The sequence below is a fragment of the Melanerpes formicivorus genome, unplaced genomic scaffold, assembly GCF_026170545.1.
Source record: "Melanerpes formicivorus ecotype bairdi unplaced genomic scaffold, bMelFor1.0.p_v2 SCAF_3079, whole genome shotgun sequence".
NCBI classification, from domain to species: domain Eukaryota; kingdom Metazoa; phylum Chordata; class Aves; order Piciformes; family Picidae; genus Melanerpes; species Melanerpes formicivorus.
Genome location: NW_027145430.1, coordinates 1 through 9757, shown reverse-complemented (window position 1 = coordinate 9757; position 9757 = coordinate 1). Strand labels below are relative to the sequence as shown.

At 64.9% G+C, this 9757-nt stretch overlaps 1 protein-coding gene across 1 annotated transcript; it reads right to left on the bottom strand.

Moving 5' to 3' along the window:
• Nucleotides 1-1333: 1333 nt before the first annotated feature.
• TXNL1 (thioredoxin like 1) lies at nt 1334-9715 on the bottom strand (the record flags this gene model as incomplete). The annotated part of the gene is given in 8 exon segments (XM_068136727.1): nt 1334-1672; nt 2204-2308; nt 3869-3979; nt 3981-4042; nt 5043-5112; nt 6014-6070; nt 6072-6143; nt 9482-9715. Coding segments are annotated over 8 exon segments (741 nt in total), but the record flags the coding sequence as incomplete, so codon positions are not given.
• Between the last annotated feature and the right edge of the window lie 42 nt (nt 9716-9757).

The following is a 9757-nucleotide window of genomic DNA, read 5'->3' as shown; positions in this document are numbered from 1 at the left end:
CCCAGAGCCCAGCAGAGCTCAGACCACAGCCTGACAGAGCTCAGATCCCAGCCCAGCAGAGCTCAGATCCCAGCCCAGCAGAGCTCAGATCCCAGCCCAGCAGAGCTCAGATCCCAGAGCCCAGCAGAGCTCAGATCCCAGCCCAGCAGAGCTCAGATCCCAGCCCAGCAGAGCTCAGATCCCAGAGCCCAGCAGAGCTCAGACCACAGCCTGACAGAGCTCAGATCCCAGCCCAGCAGAGCTCAGACCACAGCCTGACAGAGCTCAGATCCCAGAGCCCTGCAGAGCTCAGACCACAGCCTGACAGAGCTCAGATCCCAGCCCAGCAGAGCTCAGACCACAGCCTGACAGAGCTCAGATCCCAGCCCAGCAGAGCTCAGATCCCAGCCCAGCAGAGCTCAGACCACAGCCTGACAGAGCTCAGATCCCAGAGCCCAGCAGAGCTCAGACCACAGCCTGACAGAGCTCAGATCCCAGAGCCCAGCAGAGCTCAGACCACAGCCTGACAGAGCTCAGATCCCAGAGCCCAGCAGAGCTCAGACCACAGCCTGACAGAGCTCAGATCCCAGCCCAGCAGAGCTCAGATCCCAGCCCAGCAGAGCTCAGATCCCAGAGCCCAGCAGAGCTCAGATCCCAGCCCAGCAGAGCTCAGATCCCAGCCCAGCAGAGCTCAGATCCCAGAGCCCAGCAGAGCTCAGACCACAGCCTGACAGAGCTCAGATCCCAGAGCCCAGCAGAGCTCAGACCACAGCCTGACAGAGCTCAGATCCCAGCCCAGCAGAGCTCAGACCACAGCCTGACAGAGCTCAGATCCCAGAGCCCAGCAGAGCTCAGACCACAGCCTGACAGAGCTCAGATCCCAGAGCCCAGCAGAGCTCAGACCACAGCCTGACAGAGCTCAGATCCCAGCCCAGCAGAGCTCAGATCCCAGAGCCCAGCAGAGCTCAGACCACAGCCTGACAGAGCTGAGGCTCAGCACAACCCAGGCCCAGAGCCAGCAGAGCCCAGGGCTGAGCCTGAGCCCAGCTCCAAGCTCCAACCCAGCCCCAGCAAAACCCCACCCCAAGCCTTGCTCCATTGCAGCTGCAGCCTAACCAAACCTCCACCCCAGCCCAAGCTGGGCCCAGGGCTGCAGCCCCCAGGCCTGGAGCTGGGCAGCAGAGCCTTGGCAGCTCCAGGAGCAGCTCCTAAGCCAGGCTGAGGCTCTGCCAGGCAGGGGCTCGGAGGCTGAGCCTGCCCCCAGCTCCTGCTGCCCCCCCTGGGGCCTCCCTGGGCAGAGGGCAGCAGCAGCTGGGCCCCAGCTGAGCAGCAGCAGCAGCAGCACAGACTCCACCTGGCCAAAGAGATGGATTTTATTTACAACCCCGGGGCAGGAGGAGGGCTCCAGAGGGAAAGCCAGCAGGAGGGGGGGGGAGGGAGGGAGGGAGGGGGGAAGGCAGACCCCAACCTCCAGCTGGAGCCCAGAAGCCAAACCTCAGGCCCAGGAGGGAGGATTTGAGTCCTGAGGGCAGCGAGGTGGAGCGGGGTCCAGGCTGGAGCAGTCCTCAGCTTCTGGCTCCAAGCCACAGGACTCCAGGAGGTGGAAAGAGAAGGGGAGGTCCTCCTGGGGGGGCAGGGGGGCTGCCAGCTGCCTGCCTCTGGCCTAGTGGCTCTCTCCTTTCTTGCCAACTACCTGCAGGGGAGAGAAGCAAAGCACAGAAGGGCTCAAAGCAAAGAAGAGGCCTCGGGGGGGAAGGGCTCAGAAAGGCTTGGGACCCCCCCCCAGCCCCCCCCTGGGGCTACAGCAGAGCAGCCCAGGCTTAACCTGGCTTAGGCTGCAAGAGACACTTGAGGTGCTCAGCTCCCTTCCAGCCACCTGAGAGAGGCAGGCAGGAGGAGGGCAGGGGCAGGGAGGCAGGAGGGGCTCTGGACCTCATCCTGAGGGAAGAGGAAGGGAACTTGGGCTCCTCCAGCCGGCCCGCGGGGGGCGGAGCCTGGGCTGGGGGGCGGGGCCTGGGTCTCCTCCAGCCGGCCCGCGGGGGGCAGGGGCTGGACTGGGGGGCGTGGCCTGTGTCTCCTCCAGCCGGCCCGGGGGGGCGGAGCCTGGGCTGGGGGGGCGGGGCCTGGGTCGCCTCCAGCCAGCCCGGGGGGCGGGGCCGGGGCTGGGGGCGGGGCCCGGGGCGCAGCACCGAGGCGCTGAGGAGCGGCAGAGGGCAGCACTCACTCTCTTGAAGTCGTTCATGTTCGTGGCCTGCACTGGGGTCCCGATGAAGGTGAAGTAGGAGATCCTGGTGGTCTCCTCGTCTCCGTGGTTGGACTGGACAAACAACTGCAGGGAGGCAAGCACAGAGCCTCAGGGGAAGCTCCTCCTCCTCCTCCTCTTCCTCCTCCTCCTCCCCTCCAACGAAGCCCCAGGCACCTCCTCGGGCAGCTGGGTGCCAGGGCTCTCAGCACCCTCCTGGGGGAAGGGCTTCCTCCTGCTGCCCAACCTCTGCCTGCTTCCACCCGCTGCCACCTCAGGCCCTGCTCAACAGGCCCTGCCCAGAGCTCCTCCGGGGGACTGAGGTGCTCCCAGGGCTCCCTCTGAGGTCCCTCCCAGGGGCTGCCCCCCAAGGGCTCCCTCTGAGGTCCCTCCCAGGGGCTGCCTCCCAAGGGCTCCCTCTGAGGTCCCTCCCAGGGGCTGCCTCTGAGGTCCCTCCCAGGGGCTGCCCCCCAAGGGCTCCCTCTGAGGTCCCTCCCAGGGGGGTCCCTCCCAGGGGCTGCCCCCCAAGGGCTCCCTCTGAGGTCCTCCCCAGGGGCTGCCTCCCAAGGGCTCCCTCTGAGGTCCCTCCCAGGGGCTGCCTCTGAGGTCCCTTCCAGGGGCTGCCTCCCAAGGGCTGCCTCTGAGGTCCCTCCCAGGGGCTGCCCCCCAAGGGCTCCCTTTGAGGTCCCTCCCAGGGGCTGCCTCCCAAGGGCTCCCTCTGAGGTCCCTCCCAGGGGCTGCCTCCCAAGGGCTCCCTTTGAGGTCCCTCCCAGGGGGGTCCCTCCCAAGGGCTCCCTTTGAGGTCCCTTCCAGGGGCTGCCCCCAAGGGCTGCCTCTGAGGTCCCTTCCAGGGGCTGCCCCCAAGGGCTCCCTCTGAGGTCCCTTCCAGGGGCTGCCTCTGAGGTCCCTCCCAGGGGCTGCCCCCAAGGGCTCCCTCTGAGGTCCCTCCCAGGGGCTGCCTCTGAGGTCCCTCCCAGGGGCTGCCTCTGAGGTCCCTCCCAAGGGCTCCCTCTGAGGTCCCTTCCAGGGGCTGCCCCCAAGGGCTCCCTCTGAGGTCCCTCCCAGGGGCTGCCTCTGAGGTCCCTCCCAGGGGCTGCCCCCCAAGGGCTCCCTCTGAGGTCCCTTCCAGGGGCTGCCCCCCAAGGGCTCCCTCTGAGGTCCCTCCCAGGGGCTGCCTCCCAAGGGCTCCCTCTGAGGTCCCTCCCAGGGGCTGCCTCCCAAGGGCTCCCTCTGAGGTCCCTCTCAGGGGCTGCCTCCCAAGGGCTCCCTCTGAGGTCCCTCCCAGGGGCTGCCCCCCAAGGGCTCCCTGAAGCCTCCCAGGCAAAACCTCCTGGAGGGCCGGGGCCAGCTCTGAGCTCCCCAGGGGAAGAGGGCCTGGGCTCTGCTGGCAGGAGCGCAGCAGGGAGCTGGGGCTTGCTTGGGGCAGGCCCAGGAGCAGCTCCTGAGTGCCTCTCCAGCCCTGGAGGGCGGTGGCCAGGGGCAGGGACAGCCAGCAGCAGCCACTGCCTGCCGGGGCAGGGTCGCCCTGGGGGGCTGTGGAGCCTCCTGGCGCGGAGACCTGGCAGCGGCGGGGGGGGGCTGGCTGGGGGGCTGGCTGGGGGGCTGGCAGGGGTTGGGGGGCTGGCAGGGGGGCTGGGGGGCTCTCACAGTGACACTGTTGACGTTCTGGAACTTGACATAGCGCAGCTGCACGACGCCATCCTCCCGGATGTCCTCGGGGCTCAGCTCCAGGGCCTGGGTGGGCTCGCTCCGCTCGGCCCTCCTCGAAGTCCATGGAGCGAGGCAGGTTGATGAAGATCTTGATGGCCTTGGGCCCCTGCCCTGGGGGCAAACACACCGCTGCACTGCCCAGGCCTGCCCTCTGCCAGCCCCGGGCCTGCCCTCCCTCTGCCAGCCCCTGCCCTGGGAGCTCTCAGCAGGCTCTGCCCCAGGGCAAGCAGCAGCTGCTGGGGGGGCTGAGCTCAGCCTCTAGGACACCACCAGCCCCCCCTGCCTGGGAGACCCCCAGTGAAGCCCCCCCAGTGGAGGCCCTCAATGGAGGCCCTCAATGGAACCCCCCCAATGGAACCCCCCCAATGGAACCCCCCCAATGGAACCCCCCCCAATAAAGGCCCCCCAATGGAGGCCCTCAATGGAACCCCCCAATGGAGCCCCCCCAATGGAGCCCCCCCAATAAAGGCCCTCAATAAAGGCCCTCAATGGAACCCCCCCAATGGAGGCCCTCAATGGAGCCCCCCAATAAAGGCCCTCAATGGAACCCCCCCAATGGAGCCCCCCCCAATAAAGGCCCTCAACGGAACCCCCCCCAATGGAACCCCCCCAATGGAACCCCCCCAAAAAAGGCCCTCAATGGAACCCCCCCAATGGAGCCCCCCCCAATAAAGGCCTTCAATGGAGCCCCCCCAATAGAACCCCCCCAATGGAGGCCCTCAATGGAACCCCCCCAATAAAGGCCCTCAATGGAACCCCCCCAATGGAACCCCCCCAATAAAGGCCCTCAATGGAACCCCCCCAATGGAACCCCCCCAATAAAGGCCCTCAATAAAGGCCCCCAATGGAACCCCTCCCCAATGGAACCCCCCCCAATGGAACCCCTCAATAAAGACCCTCAATGGAGGCCCCCCCAATGGAGGCCCCCCCAGTGGAACCCCCCCAATGGAGCTCCCATCAGCAGAGCCCCCCCCAAGGAAGCTCCCAACAATGGAGCCCCCCCACCCCAAGCCCTTCCCTGATTCCCTGCCCCCCAGAGCCCCTCCCTGCCCCCCAGCCCCCTCCCTGCCCCCCAGAGCCCCTCCCTGCCCCCCCAGAGCCCCCCCCTCACCGTTGTCTGGTCCCTGCAGTTTCATGGAGTAGAGCTTGACAGGCTGGCTGAAAGCCACAGTGATCAGCAGCTGTGGGGAGCACAGCCTCAGAGACCCCACACCGACCCCCAGCCAGCCAGGGGCCCCCCCAGGCAGCTCTGAGCCAGAGGGGAGCCCTGCCAGCAGCTCCCCTCCCGGGGGGGGGGCCCTGTGAAAGCATCTCTCCAAGGGCTCCCTCCCAGGAGCTCCCTTCAGGGAGGTCTCCTCAAGGAGCTCCCTTCAAGGGGTCCCTCCTACAAAGGTCTTCTCAAGAGGGTCCCTCCAGAAGCTCTCCTCAAGGGGGTCCCTTCCAGGGGTCCCTCCAGAAGCTCTCCTCAAGGAGGTCCCTTCCAGGGGGTCCCTTCAAAAAGCTCTCCTCAGGGAGCCCCTTTCAAGGGGTCCCTCCCAGGAGCTCCCCTCAAGGGGTCCCTCCAGAAGCTCTCCTTAAGGAGCTCCCTTACAAGGGGGTCCCTTCAAAAAGGACTTCTCAAGAGGGTCCCTTCCAGAGGGTCCCTTTGAAAAGGTCTCCTCAAAGGGATCCCTTCAAGGGGGTCCTTTTGAAAAGCTCTCCTCAAGGAGGACCCTTTCAAGGGGGTCCCTTCAAGAGGGTCCCTTCAGAAAGCTCTCCTCAAGGAGGACCCCTTCAAGGGGGTCCCTTCAAGGGGGTCCCCTTGAAAAGGTCTCCTCAAGGAGCTCCCTTTCAAGGGGTCCCTCCAGAAAGGTCCCTTCTGAAGGGTCTCCTTAAGGAACTCCCTTTCAAGAGGGTCCCTTCAAAAAGGACTTCTCAAGGGGCTCCCTTCAAAGGGGTCCCTTTGAAGAGGTCCCCTCAAAGGGATCCCTTCAAGGGGGTCCCTTCCAGGGGCTCCCTCCCCAGGGGCTGCCATGCAGGGCTGTGCTCTGTGTGTGTGCTGTGTGTGTGCAGTGCGTGTGCCCGGCCGGCAGGGGGCAGCACCTGCTCGTCGCAGTCGGACTGCAGGTAGGAGCAGTCCCTGCGCAGGCAGTTGGCAGTTGTCGAAGCCGTGCTCGTCGCTCTCGTTCAGGCACTCGCAGCCGGCCCTGTTGATGAAGGGCAGCAGGTCCATCTGCAGGCACAGGGCAGGGGTCACACGGGGGGGGCAGGGCAGGGCTGCACCCCACACACCCCCCCCACACACACACCCCAGCCCCCAGCAACCCCCCCCTGGGCACCCCCCAGCACCCAGCTCCTCCTCCTCCTCTTCCCCTGCTCATCCCTCTTCCCCTGCTCATCCTCTTCCCTGCTCATCTCTCTTCCCCTCTCCTGCTCCTCTTCCCCTGCTCATCCTCTTCTCCTGCTCCTCTTCCCCCTGCTCATCCTCTTCTCCTGCTCCTCTTCCCCTGCTCATCCTCTTCTCCTGCTCCTCTTCCCCTGCTCATCCTCTCTCCTGCTCCTCTTCCCCTGCTCATCCCTCTTCTCCTGCTCCTCTTCCCCTGCTCATCCTCTTCTCCTGCTCCTCTTCCCCTGCTCATCCTCTTCTCCTGCTCCCCTTCCCCTGCTCATCCTCTTCTCCTGCTCCCCTTCCCCTGCTCATCCCTCTTCTCCTGCTCCCCTTCCCCCTGCTCATCCTCTTCTCCTGCTCCCCTTCCCCCTGCTCATCCTCTTCTCCTGCTCCTCTTCCCCTGCTCATCCTCTTCCCCTGCTCCTCTTCCCCTGCTCATCCTCTTCCCCTGCTCCTCCTCTTCCCCTGCTCATCCTCTTCCCCTGCTCATCCTCTTCTCCTGCTCCTCTTCCCCTGCTCCTCCTCTTCCCCTGCTCCTCCTCTTCCCCTGCTCCTCCTCTTCCCCTGCTCCTCCTCTTCCTCCTGCTCCTCTTCCCCTGCTCATCCTCTTCTCCTGCTCCTCTTCCCCTGCTCCTCCTCTTCCCCTGCTCCTCCTCTTCCCCTGCTCCTCCTCTCCTCCTGCTCCTCCTCTCCTCCTGCTCCTCTTCCCCTGCTCATCCTCTTCTCCTGCTCCTCTTCCCCTGCTCATCCTCTCCTCCTGCTCCTCTTCCCCTGCTCCTCTTCCTCTGCTCCTCTTCCCCTGCTCCCTCTTCCCCTGCTCATCCTCTTCTCCCTGCTCCTCTTCCCCTGCTCATCCTCTTCTCCCTGCTCCTCTTCCCTGCTCATCCTCTTCTCCTGCTCCTCTTCCCCTGCTCCTCCTCTTCCCCTGCTCCTCCTCTTCCCCTGCTCTTCTCCTGCTCCTATTCCCCTGCTCATCCTCTTCCCCTGCTCCTCTTCCCTGCTCATCCTCTTCCCCTCCTCCTCTTCCCCTGCTCATCCTCTTCTCCTGCTCCCCTTCCCCTGCTCATCCTCTTCTCCTGCCCCTCCTCTTCTCCTGCTCCTCTTCTCCTGCCCCTCCTCTTCTCCTGCTCCTCTTCCCCTGCTCATCCTCTTCCCCTGCTCATCCTCTTCTCCTGCTCCTCTTCCCCTGCTCCTCTTCCCCTGCTCATCCTCTCCTGCTCCTCTTCCCCTGCTCATCCTCTTCTCCTGCCCCTCCTCTTCTCCTGCTCCTCTTCTCCTGCCCCTCCTCTTCTCCTGCTCCTCTTCCCCTGCTCATCCTCTTCCCCTGCTCATCCTCTTCTCCTGCTCCTCTTCCCCTGCTCCTCTTCCCCTGCTCATCCTCTCCTGCTCCTCTTCCCCTGCTCATCCTCTTCTCCTGCCCCTCCTCTTCTCCTGCTCCTCTTCTCCTGCCCCTCCTCTTCTCCTGCTCCTCTTCCCCTGCTCATCCTCTTCCCCCTCCTCCTCTTCCCCTGCTCATCCTCTCTCTCCTGCTCCCCTTCCCCCTGCTCATCCTCTTCTCCTGCTCCCTCTTCCCCTGCTCATCCTCTTCTCCTGCTCCTCTTCCCCTGCTCATCCTCTTCTCCTGCTCCCTCTTCCCCTGCTCATCCTCTTCTCCTGCTCCTCTTCCCCCTGCTCATCCTCTTCCCCTCCTCCTCTTCCCCTGCTCATCCTCTTCCCCTCCTCCTCTTCCCCTGCTCATCCTCTTCTCCTGCTCCTCTTCCCCTGCTCATCCTCTTCTCCTGCTCCTCTTCCCCTGCTCAGCCTCTTCTCCTGCTCCTCTTCCCTGCTCAGCCTCTTCCCCTGCTCATCCTCTTCCCCTGCTCATCCTCTTCTCCTGCTCCCCTTCCCCTGCTCATCCTCTTCTCCTGCTCCTCTTCCCCTGCTCAGCCCTCTTCCCCTGCTCAGCCTCTTCCCCTGCTCATCCTCTTCTCCTGCTCCTCCTCCCCTGCTCATCCTCTTCTCCTGCCCCTCCTCTTCTCCTGCTCCTCTTCCCCTGCTCATCCTCTTCTCCTGCTCAGCCTCTTCCCCTGCTCAGCCTCTTCCCTCCTCCTCTTCCCCTGCTCAGCCTCTTCCCCTCCTCCTCTTCCCCCTGCTCAGCCTCTTCTCCTGCTCCTCTTCCCCTGCTCAGCCTCTTCCCCTGCTCATCCTCTTCCCCTCCTCCTCTTCCCCTGCTCCTCCTCTTCTCCTGCTCCTCTTCCCCCTGCTCCTCCTCTTCTCCTGCTCCTCTTCCCCTGCTCCTCCTCTTCTCCTGCTCCTCTTCCCCTGCTCCTCCTCTTCTCCTGCTCCTCTTCCCCTGCTCCTCCTCTTCTCCTGCTCCTCTCTTCCCCTGCCCATCCTCTTCTCCTGCTCCTCTTCCCCTGCTCCTCCTCTTCCTCTGCTCCTCTTCCCCTGCTCCTCCTCTTCTCCTGCTCCTCTTCCCCCTGCTCATCCTCTTCTCCTGCTCCTCTTCCCCTGCTCATCCTCTTCTCCTGCTCCTCTTCCCCTGCTCATCCTCTTCTCCTGCTCCTCTTCCCCTGCTCATCCTCTTCTCCTGCTCCTCTTCCCCTGCTCATCCCTCTTCTCCTGCTCCTCTTCCCCTGCTCATCCTCTTCTCCTGCTCCTCTTCCCCTGCTCATCCTCTTCTCCTGCTCCTCTCCTCCTCCTCTCCCCCTGCCCCTCCTCCCCTACTCCTCCTCCTCTCCTGCCCATCCTCTTCTCCTCCTCCTCTCCTCTTCCCCTGCCCATCCTCTTCTCCTTCTCCTCTCCTCCTCCTCCTTCCCTGCCCATCCTCTTCTCTTTCTCCTCTCCTCCTCCTCTTCCCCTGCCCATCCTCTTCTCCTCCTCCTCTCCTCTCCTCCTGCCCATCCTCCTCTCCTCCTCCTCTCCTGCCCATCCTCTTCTCCTCCTCCTCCTCTCCTCTCCCCACTTCCCCACCCCCCTCCAGCAGCCTCCCTGCTCCCCCCCCAAAGGCCCCCAGCCAGGCTCTGCTCCACGCTGGGACCTCCTCCCCCCCTCCCCATCCCGTCCCTAGGGCCAGCTGCTGGAGGGAAGGCAGGAGGCTGGAAGGGGAGGGGAGGGGAAGGAGCCCCCTGGGAGCTGAGTGCTGCTGGGTGGGGGGAGAGGCCTCCAGGGCAAGCAGGCAAGGGGGGGCAGGAGCCACCTACGTAGCCCCTGGGGATGTCTGAGTCCTCAGTGCTGCCTGGGTCGTTCTCCAGGTGCTGCTTGATCTTCTCCTCCAGCCCCACGGCGTCTGCCCCCTGGTACTGGTCCACCCTCACCTTGTTCCGGAAGAAGAGGAAGGTTGGGGTGGCAGAGATGTTGTGGGTGGCAGCTGTGCCCTGGGGGGGAGAGAGCAGGCACAGAGCTGAGCCCCAGGGCCCAGGGGAAGGCTCCAGCTGCTGCAGCCAGAGGGGGAGGCAGCAAGGAGGGCAGCAGCCCAA